The sequence below is a fragment of the Saccoglossus kowalevskii genome, chromosome 18 (genome assembly GCF_978046115.1).
Source record: "Saccoglossus kowalevskii chromosome 18, keSacKowa6.1, whole genome shotgun sequence".
Classification (NCBI taxonomy): Eukaryota; Metazoa; Hemichordata; class Enteropneusta; family Harrimaniidae; genus Saccoglossus; species Saccoglossus kowalevskii.
In genome coordinates this window covers 21746574-21769374 of record NC_140658.1, presented here as the reverse complement: position 1 = coordinate 21769374, position 22801 = coordinate 21746574, and the positions used below count along the sequence as shown (strand labels likewise).

The 22801-nt window shown below is 34.3% G+C and overlaps 1 protein-coding gene across 2 annotated transcripts in view; it reads left to right on the top strand.

Annotated features, from left to right (window-relative positions):
* The window catches only part of LOC100374450 (uncharacterized), a 64312-nt gene that overhangs the window by 16207 nt on the left and 25304 nt on the right, over window positions 1–22801 (top strand). For both annotated transcript variants that reach the window (XM_085493162.1, XM_085493163.1), the window contains 5 exons: window positions 18918–18968; window positions 19426–19524; window positions 20517–20552; window positions 20762–20815; window positions 21950–21994. In XM_085493162.1, coding sequence (XP_085349288.1) covers window positions 18918–18968; window positions 19426–19524; window positions 20517–20552; window positions 20762–20815; window positions 21950–21994 — 285 coding nt within the window. The remainder of the gene's footprint in view (window positions 1–18917; window positions 18969–19425; window positions 19525–20516; window positions 20553–20761; window positions 20816–21949; window positions 21995–22801) is intronic.

The window sequence follows — 22801 nt, the reverse complement described above, 5'->3', positions numbered from 1 at the left end:
TGAACCCTGTGACAGACTCATCAAGGCGTAAAAAACAAAATATCCGACATGTACATATAATACACATATTCATGTGATACTAGTATATGACCCAACCATCCGACTACACTATACATATCCATGTGATACTAGTATATGACCCAACCATCCGACTACACTATACATATCCATGTGATACTAGTATATGACCCAACCATCCGACTACAACTACACATATACATGTGATACTAGTATATAACCTCAACCATCCGACTACAACTACACATATTCATGTGATACCAGTATATCACCTCAACCATCCGACAACTACACATATCCACGTGATACTAGTATATCACCTCAACCATCCGACTACGACTACACATATCCATGTGATACTAGTATATCGTCTCAACCTTCCGACTACAACTACATATATCCATGTGATACTAGTATATGATCTCAACCATCCGACTACAACTACACATATCCATGATACTAGTATAGTATATCACCAACCATCCGACTACAACTACATACATCCATGTGATACTAGTATATCATCTCAACCATCCGACTACAACTACACACATCCATGTGATACTAGTATATCACCCAACCATCCAACTACAACTACACATATCAATGTGGTACTAGTATATCACCCAACCATCCAACTACAACTACACATATCCATGTGATACTAGTATATCACCCAACCATCCGACTACAACTACACATATCCATGTGATACTAGTATATCACCCAACCATTCGACTACAACTACACATATCCATGTGATACTAGTATATCACCTCAACCATCTGACTACACTACACATATCCATGTGATACTAGTATATCACCTCAACCATCCGACTACAACTACACATATCCATGTGATACTAGTATATCACCTCAACCATCTAACTACAACTACATACATCCATGTGATACTAGTATATCATCTCAACCATCCGACTACAACTACACATATACATGTGATACTAGTATATCACCTCAACCATCCGACTACAACTACACATATCCATGTGATACTAGTATATCACCTCAACCATCTAACTACAACTACACATATACATGTGATACTAGTATATCACCTCAACCATCCGACTACAACTACACATATCCATGTGATACTAGTATATAACCTCAACCATCCGACTACAACTACACATATCCATGTGATACTAATATATCACCTCAACCATCTAACTACAACTACACATATACATGTGATACTAGTAGATCACCTCAACCATCCGACTACAACTACACATATACATTGATACTAGTATATCACCCAACCATCCGACTACAACTACACATATCCATGTGATACTAGTAGATCACCTCAACCATCTGACTATACTACACATATCCATGTGATACTAGTATATCACCCAACTATCCGACTACAACTACACATATCCATGTGATACTAGTAGATCACCTCAACCATCTGACTATACTACACATATCCATGTGATACTAGTATATCACCCAACTATCCGACTACAACTACACATATACATTGATACTAGTATATAACCTCAACCATCTGACTATACTACACATATCCATGTGATACTAGTATATCACCCAACCATCCGACTACAACTACACATATCCATGTGATACTAGTATATCACCCAACCATCCGACTACAACTATACATATCCATGTGATACTAGTATATCACCCAACCATCCAACTACAACTACACATATCCATGTGATACTAGTATATCACCCAACCATCCAACTACAACTACACATATCCATGTGATACTAGTATATCACCCAACCATCCGACTACAACTACACATATCCATGTGATACTAGTATATAACCTCAACCATCTGACTATACTACACATATACATGTGATACTAGTATATCACCCAACCATCCAACTACAACTACACATATCCATGTGATACTAGTATATCACCCAACCATCCGACTACAACTACACATATCCATGTGATACTAGTATATCACCCAACCATCCGACTACAACTACACATATCCATGTGATACTAGTATATCACCCAACCATCCGACTACAACTACACATATCCATGTGATACTAGTATATCACCCAACCATCCAACTACAACTACACATATCCATGTGATACTAGTATATCACCCAACCATCCGACTACAACTACACATATCCATGTGATACTAGTATATCACCCAACCATCCAACTACAACTACACATATCCATGTGATACTAGTATATGATCTCAACCATCTGACTACACTACACATATTCATGTGATACTAGTATATCACCTCAACCATCCGACTACAACTACACATATACATTGATACTAGTATATCACCCAACCATCCGACTACAACTACACATATCCATGTGATACTAGTAGATCACCTCAACCATCTGACTATACTACACATATCCATGTGATACTAGTATATCACCCAACTATCCGACTACAACTACACATATCCATGTGATACTAGTAGATCACCTCAACCATCTGACTATACTACACATATCCATGTGATACTAGTATATCACCCAACTATCCGACTACAACTACACATATACATTGATACTAGTATATAACCTCAACCATCTGACTATACTACACATATCCATGTGATACTAGTATATCACCCAACCATCCGACTACAACTACACATATCCATGTGATACTAGTATATCACCCAACCATCCGACTACAACTATACATATCCATGTGATACTAGTATATCACCCAACCATCCAACTACAACTACACATATCCATGTGATACTAGTATATCACCCAACCATCCAACTACAACTACACATATCCATGTGATACTAGTATATCACCCAACCATCCGACTACAACTACACATATCCATGTGATACTAGTATATAACCTCAACCATCTGACTATACTACACATATACATGTGATACTAGTATATCACCCAACCATCCAACTACAACTACACATATCCATGTGATACTAGTATATCACCCAACCATCCGACTACAACTACACATATCCATGTGATACTAGTATATCACCCAACCATCCGACTACAACTACACATATCCATGTGATACTAGTATATCACCCAACCATCCAACTACAACTACACATATCCATGTGATACTAGTATATCACCCAACCATCCAACTACAACTACACATATCCATGTGATACTAGTATATCACCCAACCATCCGACTACAACTACACATATCCATGTGATACTAGTATATCACCCAACCATCCAACTACAACTACACATATCCATGTGATACTAGTATATGATCTCAACCATCTGACTACACTACACATATTCATGTGATACTAGTATATCACCTCAACCATCCGACTACAACTACACATATACATGTGATACTAGTATATCACCCAACCATCCAACTACAACTACACATATCCATGTGATACTAGTATATGATCTCAACCATCTGACTACAACTACACATATACATGTGATACTAGTATATCACCTCAACCATCCGACTACAACTACACATATACATGTGATACTACTATATCACCCAACCATCTGACTATACTACACATATATATGTGATACTAGTATATCACCCAACCATCTGACTATACTACACATATCCATGTGATACTAGTATATCACCCAACCATCCAACTACAACTACACATATACATGTGATACTAGTATATCACACAACCATCTGACTATACTACACATATCCATGTGATACTAGTATATCACCCAACCATCCAACTACAACTACACATATACATGTGATACTAGTATATCACCCAACCATCCAACTACAACTACACATATACATGTGATACTAGTATATCACCCAACCATCTGACTATACTACACATATCCATGTGATACTAGTATATCACCCAACCATCCAACTACAACTACACATATCCATGCGATACTAGTATATAACCTCAACCATCTGACTATACTACACATATCCATGTGATATTAGTATATCACCCAACCATCCAACTACAACTACACATATCCATGTGATACTAGTATATCACCCAACCATCCAACTACAACTACACATATCCATGTGATACTAGTATATCACCTCAACCATCCAACTACAACTACACATATCCATGTGATACTAGTATATCACCCAACCATCCAACTACAACTACACATATCCATGTGATACTAGTATATCACCTCAACCATCCAACTACAACTACACATATCCATGTGATACTAGTATATCACCCAACCATCCAACTACAACTACACATATCCATGTGATACTAGTATATAAGCTCAACCATCTGACTACAACTACACATATCCATGTGATACTAGTATATCACCCAACCATCCAACTACAACTACACATATCCATGTGATACTAGTATATCACCTCAACCATCCAACTACAACTACACATATCCATGTGATACTAGTATATCACCCAACCATCCAACTACAACTACACATATCCATGTGATACTAGTATATAAGCTCAACCATCTGACTATACTACACATATACATGTGATACTAGTATATAAGCTCAACCATCTAACTACAACTACACATATCCATGTGATACTAGTATATCACCTCAACCATCCAACTACAACTACACATATCCATGTGATACTAGTATATCACCCAACCATCCAACTACAACTACACATATGCATGTGATACTAGTATATAAGCTCAACCATCTGACTATACTACACATATACATGTGATACTAGTATATAAGCTCAACCATCTGACTATACTACACATATACATGTGATACTAGTAGATCACCTCAACCATCCGACTACAACTACACATATGCATGTGATACTAGTATATAAGCTCAACCATCTGACTATACTACACATATACATGTGATACTAGTAGATCACCTCAACCATCCGACTACAACTACACATATCCATGTGATACTAGTATATGATCTCAACCATCTGACTATACTACACATATCCATGTGATACTAGTATATGATCTCAACCATCCAACTACAACTACACATATACATTGATACTAGTATATGATCTCAACCATCCAACTACAACTACACATATACATTGATACTAGTATATGATCTCAACCATCCAACTACAACTACACATATACATTGATACTAGTATATGATCTCAACCATCTGACTATACTACACATATCCATGTGATACTAGTATATGATCTCAACCATCCAACTACAACTACACATATCCATGTGATACTAGTATATGATCTCAACCATCCAACTACAACTACACATATACATTGATACTAGTATATGATCTCAACCATTCAACTACAACTACACATATACATTGATACTAGTATATGATCTCAACCATCCAACTACAACTACACATATACATGTGATACTAGTAGATCACCTCAACCATCCGACTACAACTACACATATCCATGTGATACTAGTATATGATCTCAACCATCTGACTATACTACACATATCCATGTGATACTAGTATATGATCTCAACCATCCAACTACAACTACACATATACATTGATACTAGTATATGATCTCAACCATCCAACTACAACTACACATATACATGTGATACTAGTATATAACGTCAACCATCTGACTATACTACACATATCCATGTGATACTAGTAGATCACCTCAACCATCCGACTACAACTTCACATATCCATGTGATACTAGTAGATCACCTCAACCATCCAACTACAACTACACATATACATGTGATACTAGTATATGATCTCAACCATCCAACTACAACTACACATATACATGTGATACTAATATATGATCTCAACCATCTGACTATACTACACATATACATGTGATACTAGTAGATCACCTCAACCATCCGACTACAACTACACATATCCATGTGATACTAGTAGATCACCTCAACCATCCGACTACAACTACACATATCCATGTGATACTAGTAGATCACCTCAACCATGCGACTACAACTACACATATCCATGTGATACTAGTATATCACCTCAACCATCTGACTACAACTACACATATACATGTGATACTAGTATATCACCTCAACCATCCGACTACAACTACACATATACATGTGATACTAGTATATCACCTCAACCACCCGACTACAACTACACATATACATGTGATACTAGTATATCACCTCAACCATCCGACTACAACTACACATATACATGTGATACTAGTATATCACCTCAACCACCCGACTACAACTACACATATACATGTGATACTAGTAGATCACCTCAACCATCTGACTATACTACACACATCCATGTGATACTAGTATATCACCCAACTATCCGACTACAACTACACATATCCATGTGATACTAGTAGATCACCTCAACCATCCGACTACAACTACACATATCCATGTGATACTAGTAGATCACCTCAACCATCCAACTACAACTACACATATACATGTGATACTAGTATATGATCTCAACCATCCAACTACAACTACACATATACATGTGATACTAATATATGATCTCAACCATCCAACTACAACTACACATATCCATGTGATACTAGTATATCACCTCAACCATCTGACTATACTACACATATACATGTGATACTAGTAGATCACCTCAACCATCCGACTACAACTACACATATCCATGTGATACTAGTAGATCACCTCAACCATCCGACTACAACTACACATATCCATGTGATACTAGTATATCATCTCAACCATCTGACTATACTACACATATCCATGTGATACTAGTAGATTACCTCAACCATCCGACTATTTTATAAAGTTTATTCTTTACTCTGGGTTTTAAGTGTTCAGTCAAGAGAGCAAGTAAACATTATTCTGTGCAAAATCCGCTATTCTTATGACGATGCACAGTCCCTCTGATGATACAAGGGTTCTTCAGCTTTTTAAATAAATTTCAAATACGTACACAATTTTTTAAAAACAACAACAACAACAACAACAAAAACATTCAATTAACAAAAACATCAAAAGTATACCCTAATGGCGTAATTTCAACACATCAATAAAACGATTGCCCTGTTAGCATTTTGCCCATCTTTATTCTAAACACCGAATATACATGTTCCCGAATGAGGTTTGCACATCCAACATTAGCCGGCCAAAAAATGAAAATATACTTCTACGAAATCCAGAAATATCATTTTGAAAAAAAAATATAATTCATCATCATGATATAATTCAGTGTTTGGCTGAACTATTCATTACAAATTAACTCACATCAAAATGTATCATACGCCTTAACGATTAGATCAACTAAGTTCTGTATTCAGGAAGGAAATTATACATATTTATGCAGTTAACACGCCAGTCTGTTCTTCGCGATTATTCAGGGGCGGGGGAATTCTGAACGTCACGTACTACTAAGTATACATTACCGGAGATTCGCTGGTAGGTTCGCCGGAGAGATTCACAGAAGAAATTACAAAAATGTAAAACTTGAAGATTGATTAGTAACCTCTTTTCCGTTTATCTTATATGTCGGAAAAAATATACCCGTATTTTGTTGTCTCGATTTTAATAACCCTACCTACGTGTAGACATTACTTTCTATTGCATAACCACATTCACGGGCATGCACGCGGGGGGCAGTTGATACATAGCTGGGTAGGGAAGTGCCCCTGAGTGCTCAAAAGTGTGGCCAATTTTATAACTGGATAGTGGCAAAATCTATACCTATATTTATACCAAAGTACCATTTCTGTCCTCACTGTTTATTTCGAATAAAACAGTTACCTAGGGATATGAGGCCGGAATCTGAGGTGGAGATATTCGCTCATATACGGAACCATAAATACACCAAATTGGGAAAATACTACCGATATTCATACCTATCTTGATCAGAAATAAGACCGATACTTATTTCTAATATTCTAAAAACGAGAACCACTTCAGGGGCACGTAAAATATGCCGCCACTCGAAAATCAAGCTGAAACCTTTTGTGTCAGCACAATTTGCCCCTCAAAATGAAGGAAATAGCTTAGGTTGTAGAGGGTCTAGATTTCAAGAATTCAAGGAAGAGTATGCCCCTGGGTTCTCCTAGTAAGCGAGGGGTGATGAGCAGATCTCGCCCCTCCATGGGATATTTCGTGTCGCCGCCTCTGTAAATCATAATAGCGATTGATTTGAATATCTCGGCAAAATGTATCCTTGTTTATATTACTGTGACCCCACCCCCCCCCCCCCCAATACGAGACCACAAAATCTTTGTGCGCGTGTGTTCTCTAGAAAAGTTTGTTCTAGATGATTGGATATAAATTGTATTATCTGATGAAATGTTGAAACCTGTCTACACAACGGAGCAAATGTAACTTCCAGCCATATGTGCTAATTGTTGTAATCTTTCATTTTCCTTCGCAGTGCTGCAAAACAGCACGAACAAGTAATATTAAAATTTACTGTTTTGTCTATTATGTTTCTTTAAGATTTATGCACACTACGAATTGTTTCCATAAAATGTTAAAAAAATATTGTCGTAACTAATAAGTTTTTGTTGTGTGATAAGTAACTGCCATTTTCGACGGATCAACATGAAACCTCAACCGCAGCCTTTCAATTAGAGTCTGCGATGAACCTCAGACCAATGGTCTGACATTTACAGATAAATATCACAACTAGGACGAAACGAAACGTTGGCATGGCAACATCGATACACATACTGTAAAATGACTAATTTTCACTTGGTTTAAATTTCGCTGATTTACCATTTCAGGTATATTAAGTGGGTTTTAAATTCACGGTTTTGTCATTTAGATAATGTATTCTATGCTAAATTTTACATATTCACTGGGTTTTAATTTAGCGCATTTTTCATTCAGCGAAATAAGCCAAATTAAAACCCGGTGAACAATTGATCCTTTTACAGTATATGGCGCATTACGTGTGAAATGCTAGAAAGTTGTAAATATGCACAATGCTTTCAAAACCTTATGCTTTCACAAAGCTTAGAAGACAGGATGCCCATGCACGATTATTTGTTCAAATACAAATCTGCAATATATGACCCTGATTTAGAGCTTGTGCTGCTGGGTGTAATCAGACCAGACGTTACAAACATGATTTATTGGTTGTCATCGTGGGTGGGAAAGTCCAATAACGTGTCGGCAGATGAACATTTGTAGACGGAGTACAGTTCATATAGCTGACGGCCGTACGTGGCTACATGGGGGTCGAAAGTTTTTTTGATAGTGGTTTGTCATCAACTAGGTCAGTTTACCAGCTACCCGAGTTACAGTTGGTTTTCCAGTTCTCATCATGAATAGCGGCTACTTTTGTTTGAAGTAGATATAAGACGCATAATAATAATAACTGTATTTAAATCTACAAATACAACACTATCAGATATTGACAATAATGAGCTAAAATCGTCACAAATGTCACGGATATACGATAAAATAAAAAAATGTATTTATAAAGCATTGGATTAACTCAATTAATGATGATAACAGACAAAACACTAATACAAAAAACAAACTGAGGACTTACATAAAATTTAAAACAAACTTCATTTTGGAAAACTACTTAATTAAGCTAAAAAATAAAGAACTGAAAAGTACCCTAACTAAATTCAGACTGAGCAATCACAGTTTAGAAATTGAAAAAGAAAGACACAACAGAATCAAAAGTAGCGACAGAATCTGCAAATTGTGTAATAAAATGATATTGAAGATGAACATCACTTCCTCATAATATGCCCAGTATATAGTAAAGAGAGGGTCGTTTTATACAATGAAGCTGAAAAGATTATTCCTGACTTTACTAATCTCACACCTGAAAATAAATTCATAAAAATAATGTCAAATAATAACTTAGCAATTCCTCTGGCACAATATCTGAAATACAGCTTTGCTATTAGACAGCAGCACCTACCCCTGGTACTTAGTCATTGACTTTTTCTTTTATTTTTTTTTTTACACCTATTCATTGGGTTTTTGTTTTTATATTCAGTTTATAGTTTTTTTTTGGTGTTTTATTTTACTTTATTATATATTTCTGTTACTAACTTTTATTCTGTTTTTAGTCTGTTTTTGGTTGTCTTTAAACTATTAGCCATTGTAATTTGATTAATTTTTTTCTGTAATTTTTGTTGTTGTTGTAACCTTCAACCTCCTTCAGTAGGTTGTTATGAGTTAATAAATTGTACTGTATTGCATCTTTAGAAATACGCAATTTTCTATCAGTACCGGTATATAGCAATAACTCCAAATGTATTAGAACAGTGTACAGAACAGTGTTGGGTGCTTCCGCAGTAAGCTATTTTGGGGGTTATGTATTGCATGGAGCTTCATGTGTAGCCAGCTGACAATGAATGTTTGTTAGTTCATGGTATTATCAGCACTTTTAATATGAAAAACATTTAAATATCATCTGAAAAAATTTCTTTTCATTGTAATGTTTCAGTGTCACTTTATTTAACCCATCGAGGAAAGGGAATTATTTCCTGGACTCGAGACTCAAGTTAACAAATGAAAATAGCTTATAAGATGATTATCAAAAAAATATTTTCATTATAAACTGAAATAATCTGGCAAAATGTCTGTCCTGACGTTGCACCCACATCTATACAATGTTGATAATTCCAGGTTAGCCAGCATTAATTTATATTATATCCAGTATACAATGCAGTAATGTTGGTTTCCATACAGCTTGTTCTAAAGAATATAAAGGAAAAAATATGGCATTCTTTATCAGCATCCTCAGTTATATTATACAGGTTCTCTAATAAAACACAATTTGTTTTATAATAATTGTAAATGGTTGCAGTGTTATTCCATACTAAATAAACTTGGTTCTGAATGTCCATATGATTTGTGTGACATTTTAGGCGCAAAACTGACAATTGAGATTTGTGTCCACAAAATATAAATAACTGTACATCCACAATTATGAGCAACTAATTTAAAGGGCCAGTGAAAATTTGCACCACAAATTTCATCAAGTATCTTAAGTAGGTAAAGATAATTTTCCAAAAAAATTGAAAACTGTAAATGTGCTGCCTTCTAGATGACTAATATGGCAAGTGGCAGTTCTGCAGTAGCAATAATTAGCTATTTAAATTTGAACTGACATCAATGAAAATCAGTTGTCACTAATACCCTCATAATTGTATTAAAGTTGCCTACAGTGCATGTAAGTAATATACTGGAATGTGGTGGATACTTATGTCATCGTCATCTCAACATTTTATTACAAACTATGGAATTATAAACTTGTTAAATAGGTTAATCAGGTCTAGTGTGCAATGTCTTCATTATAACACTGTGTGACTATCTCTATATGCACTAGTGCTCCTGACAGGACTCTGTACGAACCTGTGAAAATAGGGCATCAAGGGACACCAAATACTTTCTGCATTTTCCTATACTAATGTAACATACAAACTAGAAAAGCATGCACTCAGAATGTCAAACACACATGATATATACAAGGATGATTTATCTGTGGTTCCACAGAATTTCTGTTTTCTTAGCCATGTTTTTTAAGATTTATATATAGTTTAAGCTCAACAAAACAAAATAATGTTTCAGATCACCATGCACATCACTCAAAGATTACATGTCAAATGTTTTTTTTTGTAGTTGGCCATGGTAGTAAAGAAATGCATCAATTTTGAAAAAAATAATTTGGCCAGAAACATTGTTTTTGGGCAAAGAGTGTACAATGTCACCTTTGACTTATTGTGGTACAATTAAACTGCTATAAATAGATAAAACCCAAGTTTTACTGTATTGCCTGCCCAAAAATACTATTAACAAGTTATACAGTCCTCATTGGTTATGAAGTTTAAGTCATTGCATAAAAAACAAAATCCATCCAAGATGGGGCCTTCTGCAGTCATCTTAATAATATTTATTAGATGCATAAAATCCTCAGGGAAGAATAAAAATAAAAAGGGTCTTACAAAAAGAAATTTAAAAACTATAATTTAAAAAAAAAAAAAAAAAGAAAACACACTATTCTAAAAATAAAAAACAAATAAAAAACAAATATGAATAAAAAATATGCATCCCGAGTTGTGTGCATGTTTAAAGTTTCAGGTTAACTATCCAAGTACTTTCAAGATATGGAACCAGAATTATATTTGTTAAATCAAAAGGAAAGGACGCGCATCAAGATTCAATATTAGTTCAGAAAGGCCAATTTAAATAAGTTTAATGCATTTTTAGTACTAAATCTTGAATCAAGTAGTAGCACATGTTGTATGGTGTTTGTATAAAGTTTGAACTTGACCATTCCAGTGTTTCCAATATAGAGACCTGGAACTGTATTTGGTAAAACAAAATGGCCACCAGTAAGCCATTTTTAATTATATCTGCATGTCTCGTGCATCAAGGTCCCATTCGTTTTCATTGTACCAAGTTTGAATGTAATCAGTCTATGCATTACCAAGATCTGTTTCTGAAATGGCCAAAACAGGGAATTTTGATGTATTTTTAGCACTAAAATTGCCACTGTTTGTCCATGTTAAATAAGTCTGTATCACAAATGGATGTTCATATGTAAGTCATATGTACAAGCCTATATAACAATTTTGTAAAAGTCTGGAAAACAACCAAATTTGAGGTGAAATCAGTGAATAAATTCATTTGCACAGAAATTAAGGGTGACCAATACATTTTCAAGACTGTATTCAGAAATGGCTAAATAAAATGTTTCATTACTATACACCCTTTTTCAGTTTACATGGTTGTCTATGGGGAAAACTGCAAACATTTAATGTGATGGTCAATTTTGTAAAAAAAAAAAAATACCAGTTTTCTTTATACTCCAAAAAAATTAGAGAAAAGAAATAGAGAACAACAATTTTAATGCACCAATAGAGAAAAACTGTATTGATTGTATATTTTAATATCAGTAACATTTTCCATCAACTGTAAATTCTGCAGTACTGGTAGTAGCATTGGAAATGATGGGAAATGTTCTTAAGAAATATGTTGCTAACATAAACACTGTATTTGCTGTTTAATCTGTTTATGAAAATGATTGGTCAAACTACTACTTGTCCTAATCAATATGGAACTCATGACATACACAATACGTGTAAAATACACATTTGTTTACAGGGAATGCGCAGCAACGCTTTAATGACCATGAATACATTAAATACAATTATTTAATTGTAAATATGGCACTGCCAAACTGTGGTTATATTTATTCCCACTTTTAAGAAACTTTGTGCATGCAAATTTATGGGATCTTCGTTGATTTTATTATCAGGAACAACATAATATAATTTTTAAGATCAAAAGGTAAAATAATAAAGAAACATAATTCAACGAGCATGCAACACAAGCTATTATATAGTATTCCCTATTTTGAGTGACGTATCACTAGGAGTCCACAAACTTCAGATCTTCTGTGCAAATCAAAGACTCAGATTCCTATATTTCACATGGATGTTACCCTAATATTCAGAACTTGTAATGGTTGTCGTTTATAGATTGCATATGTGATTTGATAGCATACCATGTACACAGTGATGATTTGTGCTGTGAAATAAATCATTAATCTACTGAAAACCAAGCGACCTGACGGTCAAAATAGGTCCGCTGTCTTCATTATCATGGAACAAGAATCAGTGACGTGGCATTGTGGTTGTAATATTCATAGTCAGTCATTTAGAAAACATTGCAGTTGCAGTTTCTTGCAGTTGCAATTATGAACTTTTATAGTGTTCATAAGGATAGTGCATTTCATTGGACAAACATCATTGAGGCTAAACTTAAGAAATCATGGATGTGCAAAAACCTGAGAAATGGTCGAGAAAAAAAAAATATGTTTTTGTTTGAAAATTGTGGTCATGTTTTTGAAATGTTATCTTTCCTGATACGTTGTACATATATGTAATTGTTTTGTTACACCCAAGAACAAATGTTCAATAAATCTGTGCAGTAATAATCTTATGATCAGATATAAAAGAGTCAATTACAAATGCACTCCAGTTTTACATAAGACATTGCTGAATGCAAGATCAATTGTTGTGCCATATATGTGGTGGCTTCTGAAATAAGCTGAGAAGATCTAAAAGTTGTTTCTAATGACTGTATCAATGTTCTATTTATAATGACCGTCCAAATTATTATGTGTGCAATTTAAGGGACCTGATATAAGCAGAATAATCATCGCATTTTTCATCAAAAATACCAGTTACTTAACTCACTTGTGCTATTACATATTCAAAGTATACTTTAAAGCTGTATTATGTTTTATATTTAGTTGAAAGCTCTCTGTAAATAGGGCTTACGGTTTTGAACCAGTTGTCAAAAATAACATTTTTTACCAAAAATGAGAAAAATGTTCACTAAAAATCCAAATTTGCTTATTTTGACACCAGTTTAACAAATCTGACCATCCAACGTATCATTGCTGGAAATATGAAAGCATTTGGACTTATGGTTTCGAACTAGTTGTCGAAAATAACATTTTTTACCAAAAATGACAAAAATATTCACTTAAAATCTAAATTTCCATATTTTTACACGAATTTAACAAATCTGACAGATATATATATATAACAATTTTTTTTTAGATGGTGCCGAGCATTTTTTAGTGGAACTCTGTTAAATCCAATAGCAATGTAAATCAGCATACATTTTTACTTAACTATAAAATATGCAAATTAGCAATTATCTCTTATAAACTTTACGCTTTGACCTTTTGTTTTGAAATTTTCACAAATGATTGACAATGTGTTTATCTTCAAAACGCCGTAGGGGCATTGTTTTTGGTTGAACAGTGTTACAACAATCGTACAGACAACTAGCCTGGGTGTTAATTTATGCATAAACTTGAATTAGTGAAATTTGAGCTGCTGCCCAGGTAGACAGTTTTCAAGACAAAACTTTCTTCATAGTAAATAGATGTACCCGTAAACCAATTTTGACAGGAAACAGAGACATGGTTTAGAAGCGAATTTGTTTTAAATCACTTTTGACCAAAAAAAAAACATTTTTGTGCATATTTCAAACTACAATGTCCATAAAAAAAAATACTTACAAAATTTTAAAATTCATACAATAAGCTTTCTAAAAATATATAGTTATGTGGACAAGGGAGGTCATCTTGGTTGCCTAATTAACTAATTAAAATACCTGTCTGGTAAACTGCATCTCTACCTTAAATATCAATTGGCCCAAACCTAATAATCCCCTTATATAGCTACAATGGTATGTTAATGATTTGTAAACACAATCACTTTTCTATTTCAAAACAATATTCCTTCCATGAGAAATCTCAACCCAGGCATTTGGGATGTGGGATTCAATTAGTCTCAAAAATTGAATAATGCTGCCTAGCACAAAGGGATGGCTGGACAAATGTGAACAATAAGATACAGTATTGTATTTATATATGCAATATTATGCAATATTCAAATGCTGCACCTTTCACAATATGAATGATTAAAATATTAAATAAATGAATTTTCAGGACAGCTGATTCCAAAACTATGGTGCACACAATATATTAAGGCATGCCTGAAAAATTATATTCTTCACTTCATGATTTTAAATGGTAGAATTTGAACAAGGTGGAACTACATTTACAATTATCAGACATTAATCTTTCTTGAACTTCTATAAAACTAACAATTGCTATGCAATCTTCAATTTCAATTACCGGGGGTAGTTCACATTATTTTGTATCTTTCTCCAAGCAACCCATAAAGGGCACTGTGTATTTAAAAAAACATTCACTGGTTTGAATTCCAGTGGATACTAAATAGAAATATTCACTAGGTTAAAAATTCACTTGTTTGAGAAAGGAAACTATACATTCTACTGTTAAATCATGGACCATTTTATTAGGTTCATACTGTCTATCAGCCATCCAAATCAGCTACTGGTAATAATTTAATCTGATTTATGTACATGCAGCGGTAAATTTGATAAAAATCATTAGCCACATTTTATTTATTATAAGTAATAGAGATGACATCTATTAGTGAAATAATTTGATTTTCAATAAACACAAATTAGAAACATACATTGATCATTATTGAGAAAAAAATTGTAGCACCTGATGGTTACCAAAAGAAAGTTGTTGTAAAATACATTGCAGTAATTAGCCTGTAGTAAGCACACCAATCACTGTCTTTCTTTTATTTTAAGGAACTATTCAACATCATGAAAGATGTTTATTCCAATCACAGTTTTGAAATATAGGTTCTGTCTTGTGTATAGGAATGGGATTGAATGTTTTGATCACTGAAGCAATATAAGACCAAACATGCTAAAACAGAAACATGTTATGTTCTAAGACATCAAATTTATACTGCTCCTTATACCGGGGTATAAACCACTACTATACCAAGATAACAATGTTTAAAAATTACAAAGGTATGAAGTATTGTTTTAACGACAACAATAATACACAGTCACCTGAGTTAGCCAGTGAAATTTGTTTACATCTAATGTGGAAAGAATATTACCCAGTTCTTTAATGCTGTGTTCCCCAATCTTAAAAAAAAATTTACCCAAAAACACTCAGGTCTAGAACAAGTAATATCAGGATAACCTTACATTTATTGAAACATGTCAAATTCCTGGAGAGGAATTAAACTGGTTTTATACAATTGTACCAGTTAAATGCTACAAGCTAACATACTAGATGTTAAATAGTACATTGGAACAGTACATGCTTCAATGCCCCCAGACATCACTACCTCAAACAAGGATTAGCTGAATTAAAAAATAAATTAATTTGTCAAATAATTTATTTATTCAACACTAAAACGAACTACAGTGAGTTGTTCTATGGTCATATAACAATAAAAATAGATAAGATAAAATAAAATAAACTACACTAAGATACAGTAATGTTAATCAACTACACAGAATGCTAAATAAAGCTAAATAATATTACAAACACGCAAAAGATCATAATAAACTTATACGGTACAATACAATACACTAGCTAATATTATTAAGAGGTAACAAAATCACATTAAAATCACATTAGAGTCATAATTATGGTGGAAAGAATATTTTTAATTTTGGTGGAGCTGCTCACATCTCATTTGCATACATTTTTGTATGTATTGTGCAGTTCTTATTCCTGAACAATATTTCATGATTGCATTGAATTTTTCTAGTTCATTTAACTTCCTAAAATTTTGTATAATTTCCTTACAGTACTTGAATAATTCAATTCTGTGTGTATTGTACAGACTGCAGTCCATAAGGAAATGTATCTCATCTTCAATCTGCTTTTTAGCACAGTGTTTACAGACCCTTTCATTCCTTGGAGTTCTGCAATGCCTGCCAGTTTCAATATGAAGTTTGTGATCAGAGATTCTGAACTGGCATAAGGAGTGTCTCAGTTTAATATTACTCATTGTTATTAAACATTTTTCCATTTTAAACTGTGTTTTGAATGTTCTATAATTTTCCAATTTGTTTGTTCCACCATTTGCTCTGTTGTCATCAAATAGAGCTTCTTTCCATTTTATTTTATAATTTTCTTTCAGTAAAGCAGAGATAGTCTTGGTTTGGTGTGGTTTCTTTTTTTTATTTGTTGTTTTATTGCCTTATCAAGATTGTTGTCACTGATTATTTTGTCGACATTTCTTGTCCACCTAGTTTTTACTGTATTGACCTCATCAAAGGTGCTTTTTATTAACTTGGGCGTCTATGGAAGTTTTGATCTGAGCCAGAATTTAATTATTTGTGTGATAATTTTTATGGCAAGAGGGTATCTTCCCAATTCCCTTAAGATTGCAAGCTTAGTAGCATTCTTTTTAACCCTCAGGGGTAATCAGAAGAAAGAATAGTTAACAGTTTCAATAATATCGCTATTTTTAGTGACTTCCTCTCCCCATACTTCACACCCATAGCTAATGATGGGTGCTATCAATTTATCAAATAGGTTTAGAGCTATGCTTATTTTGAGGTTTGAGACAGAATTGAGTGTTTGTTTTAGTACGAACTTGTACTAGTGTACGTTTGTTTCAGTAATAAGCCTTCTTCCCTATACCCCCTCTAGATAACTATAGGCGTCCTTAGAAGGGACATACGCAATTAAATTGGGCTAGGAGTGGTATGGGGTGGTGGTTTTGGTAAAAGGAGCCACCCCCCCCCCCCCCGTGTTGGAGCACAGGAACTATGATCAAATTTGAAACAGCAACCAATATTCTTCAAGCTGGTATTTTTTTTTAGATTTTATTTTTTCATTCCGTTTGACTGTTTTTTCGAGTTTAAAAAATATGAGCTGGCTGGAGCCTTCATCCCTTATTTCTTAAACTAGATACCAGCCGATAACCCCCCCCCCCCCGCTCATAGGGATTGCGTACAGTTGATCAAAGTTCCTGGGCTCCGACTGGTTGGAGGGTCACAAGTGTTCATAGCAAAAATGTCTGGAGAGCATTTATAAAATAAAAACGATTAAATAATGTTGGGCTTAAGTTACAGCTCTGTTTTACTCCTGAAGAGTATGGAAATCTATTTGTTATTCTTCCGTTTAACAAGCTGTCGAAGATTCGGGTCAACGCAACGAGTCCGATGCCAATAAATATTCCAATAAATGTCAATAAATCCTACGTTCATAAACATGAATAAACATGCAAACTGAATCGCTATCTCGCGAGGCGATATTGGTTCAAATACTGCGTCAGGAAAACGTACGATTACTGGTAAACGCAAAACATCGAGTACACACTGCGAAGAAACCGAAAAAAACTAACAACTAACCTACCAGCCATTTTGTATAATGCAATATGGGTAATATGTAAAGTAGGTCGTATTCGTGAAGTCCTATTTGAGAGCTCCCAGATACGACCCAATGTGGCGTGCGCATAACCCTTCTCCAACTTGAAGGGTTATTGTTTTTATGTTGGGCCAGGATTAGTATTAATAAATATATGGAATTTATGTTTACAGGATTGTCCTATAACATGCCCAGAAGGACCTCCAGGAGCACCAGGAATCAATGTAAGTCTTGCCTCGGTCATTTGTCCTTTGTGGCAAATGCGCTTCCAAACCAGGGTTTCGTCCCGCGTTTCGTTTCTAACGGTCGTTCTGGGTTGTAGTTGTGTAGGTCTTGGTTTCGCTGTAGTTTTTGTTTTTCTCGACGTTATGGTTATTTCAACGGCGGCAAAACCAAAAGCTAAAAACTGCAGCTAGCCCTTGTGCTCGTGAAAATAAAAATAAAAAATTGAATTCCGCAAAGTCGGTTGCAAACGAAAGTCATAAAACCCATGGCTTTAAAATAGCATAACAATTCATAAGACAATTTGTAGATACCATGGAAACGATTAGATTGTCACTTTTAGAATTGGGTATCTCCATGAAAGCGAAGTGCCAGCCCAAGCCAAAATATGCTACATCCCGTCAGAGTGGCAAGTGATGAACTCGTTTTACATTGATTATTCGCTTATATCTTTCACAGGGTCCCCAAGGACTTCCAGGTTCCAATGGCCCACAAGGCCCACAAGGTTTACCAGGAGCGAATGGATTGCCAGGAGTTAGAGGACCACCAGGAGAAAAGGTATGACATCATAATAATCTTTATTGCAGAACTGTACAGCCAGAGGGCAGTGTGTGAACAAATATCAACAAACATTTACATACTAAACCGAATAGTAGTCACAGATATTATTAACTTGAATTTGAAAAAAAAAATATGTGGTAACTCATTCTCTGACTAATCACTTGGGTTGGAATGGAGGCTCTGGGGATGGCTCCGGTTTGGGGTTCTGTTATTTCAAATAATTTTCATGGGGTAAACCAGATTTCAGAATGAAATTAAATTTAATGTCAATAACAATTAATACTTGCACAGTGAAACAATTTACATCCTGTCTCATGGTGTGCTAAGTCTTCAGTTGTCATCCTGGGGCTTTCTAAAAGGTTTTGTAATAGCATTTACAAGGGAACGGGGGTGCAGCGCCCTCATGCCATATCCATGCCCTGGTAAGCAGATCCTCTGGCAACCATAAAATTGTGATTGACCAGGGATCACATGTGGCCAAAGTCTTCAACTGTGATCTGTCTGATAGTAATTTTGGCCCCAAGGAAGCCATAGAATGCTCCATTTTAACTTAGAATTATCAAAAAACTCCACACCCTGGTAGGGGGAACCCTATCTCCCCCACTTGGTGGCACCGCTGAATTGCAGTGCTCCCTCTTGCAGTTTTTTTTCTAGAAAAACCTCTGATTTAACATAACAACATAACATAGCACTGAGGGCTTATAAAATAAGACCAACAAAATATGAATTGATGTGTCAGCACACAACTTGTTTTTCTGTTATTTGTTTGTATTTGAAATTACATTTTTGGTACTTGAGAATTGTTTAAAACAACAACTTCAGTTGTAGTCATATACAAATTAATTTACATTTACATACATTGACATTTACCTTATTGAAAAATTAGTTTCTCTAAGAAATATTAATTTGAAATATTAGCATAATGCTGTCCTGCAAATTTACCAACTAATTGACCATACAATGTATGTTTTTTTTTGTGTCTGTGTCAGGGTTCACAAGGAGCATCTGGTCCCACAGGTCGACAGGTGAGTGCAGTATATGTTACCTGAATGGAGCTGAAATTGTTAGCGATAAACAAGGATTATTCTATCTGTCTAGATTGAATTATCAATATTGTTACATTGAATCTAAATAACAAATAATTGTTCTCAAACAGAAAATACTGCTTATTTTTTATAGTACATATTCTCTAAAATTGACGGTATTTATAGTACGTTGCTTCCTTTATTTACAGGGCATACAAGGCATTCCTGGCAATAGAGGAGAAAGAGGTTTACCCGGTCTTACTGTGAGTATTTTTTTAAATTAATGACTTTCAATTAGTCATATAATCCATTCTTAAGGAAAATTGTACAAAAAAAAATGTGTGTGGTTGCGATAACGAAACCATACCAAAAAATCATTGCCTACCTTAAACTTCTTTTGATCAAACATAAAAAAAAATGGTGGTGCAAAATTACGCAAGATTTTAATGAAACTTGAGTGAATGTCAATGTATTGTAATACAGCATTTGGGCCAAATTAGGAAGACTTTTCTGTAAATATCATTTAGCATGAGTTTTCAGCAAGTAAAAACTAAATGGTGTCCGATGATGGAAAAAAACAAATTTAGAATAAAAACAGATTAAAATCTGACCTACTCTACCTGTTTTTGGAATGCATGTTTTTGGAACTGCCAAATTTACATTCGTCTAGTTTTAGCAGTGCCCATCCTTAAAGGACATCAAGACAAATTCAAATTACTTTGCTGTTTGTAGTAAATAGAGAAAATTAAAATTAAAAAATTATAAAAAATCGCCATTATGATTTCTTGCATACTGTTCTAAATTACCACATTTAATTAATATCCAGAAGGAACTGATAATAAATAATCTCACAAGTTGCGTGAAAGACGCAAAAATCAAACGATACGATTTTGAACTTGAATTTCTTTATTTCGTAGCTCACATTGAATAGCCGATCTTTGACAGGGAAATATTACATTTGAATACCCTTACTTCATCGATACTGACCATCATCAAATGTGTACAGCACATGGAAATATCCCCCAAAATACTTGCGTTTGTCGAACCCCACGCAATGTTTGACACCACTATGATGCTATGACCTTTTTTTGTCTTGTTTTTACATTTGAATTCACACATAACACGAGATCTCGCAGTGAACGGAAAATGGTCTATTGTGCATCTACTGTGCTGGAAATTTATTTAAATTTGATTATATTCATCATTAAAAATATTTAAAATATTTGGATTTTTTTTCACATCTAGATGTGAAAAACAAACAAAATGAACAATGAACTTTCATTGTTTCTCATAAGATTGTATAACTGCACTCACCATTTATTTCTGTATTGTGATAACATGGTGCAGTAATATTGAGATAATGGAACTAATAAATCTGATTTATTGTTTGTTTGCAGGGACGTGATGGAAACCCAGGTGATTCCGGTCCTGCTGGCCCAAAGGTTTGTACACTGGTGGGAATTTATTTGTACATTTTTGTACCAGGTGATGGCATACAAATGTTCATCCCAACAGAAGGGAGCATACAGTTTTAGAAAACTGAGGAGCTCCTTTTTTTCAATCAATACAGAATGTTATAAAATGTACTCAATAATATATATATATATATATATATATATATATATATATATATATATATATATATATATATATATATATATATATATATATATATATATATATATATATATACCTCTTGTAGATTGTAGTTACCAGTAGTAGTTGGTAGTTTGTAGTTACCAGTAGTGGTTGGTAGTTTGTATTTACCAGTAGTGGTTGGTAGTTTGTATTTACCAGTAGTGGTTGGTAGTTTGTATTCACCAGTAGTGGTTGGTAGTTTGTATTTACCAGTAGTAGATGGTAGTTTGTATTTACCAGTAGTGGTTGGTAGTTTGTATTTACCAGTAGTGGTTGGTAGTTTGTATTTACCAGTAGTGGTTGGTAGTTTGTATTTACCAGTAATGGTTGGTAGTTTGTATTTACCAGTAGTGGTTGGTAGTTTGTATTTACCAGTAGTGGTTGGTAGTTTGTATTCACCAGTAGTGGTTGGTAGTTTGTATTTACCAGTAATGGTTGGTAGTTTGCATTTAACAGTAGTGGTTTGTAGTTTGTATTTACCAGTAGTGGTTGGTAGTTTGTATTCACCAGTAGTGGTTGGTAGTTTGTATTTACCAGTAGTAGTTGGTAGATTGTATTTACCAGTAGTAGTTGGTAGATTGTATTTACCAGTAGTGGTTGGTAGTTTGTAT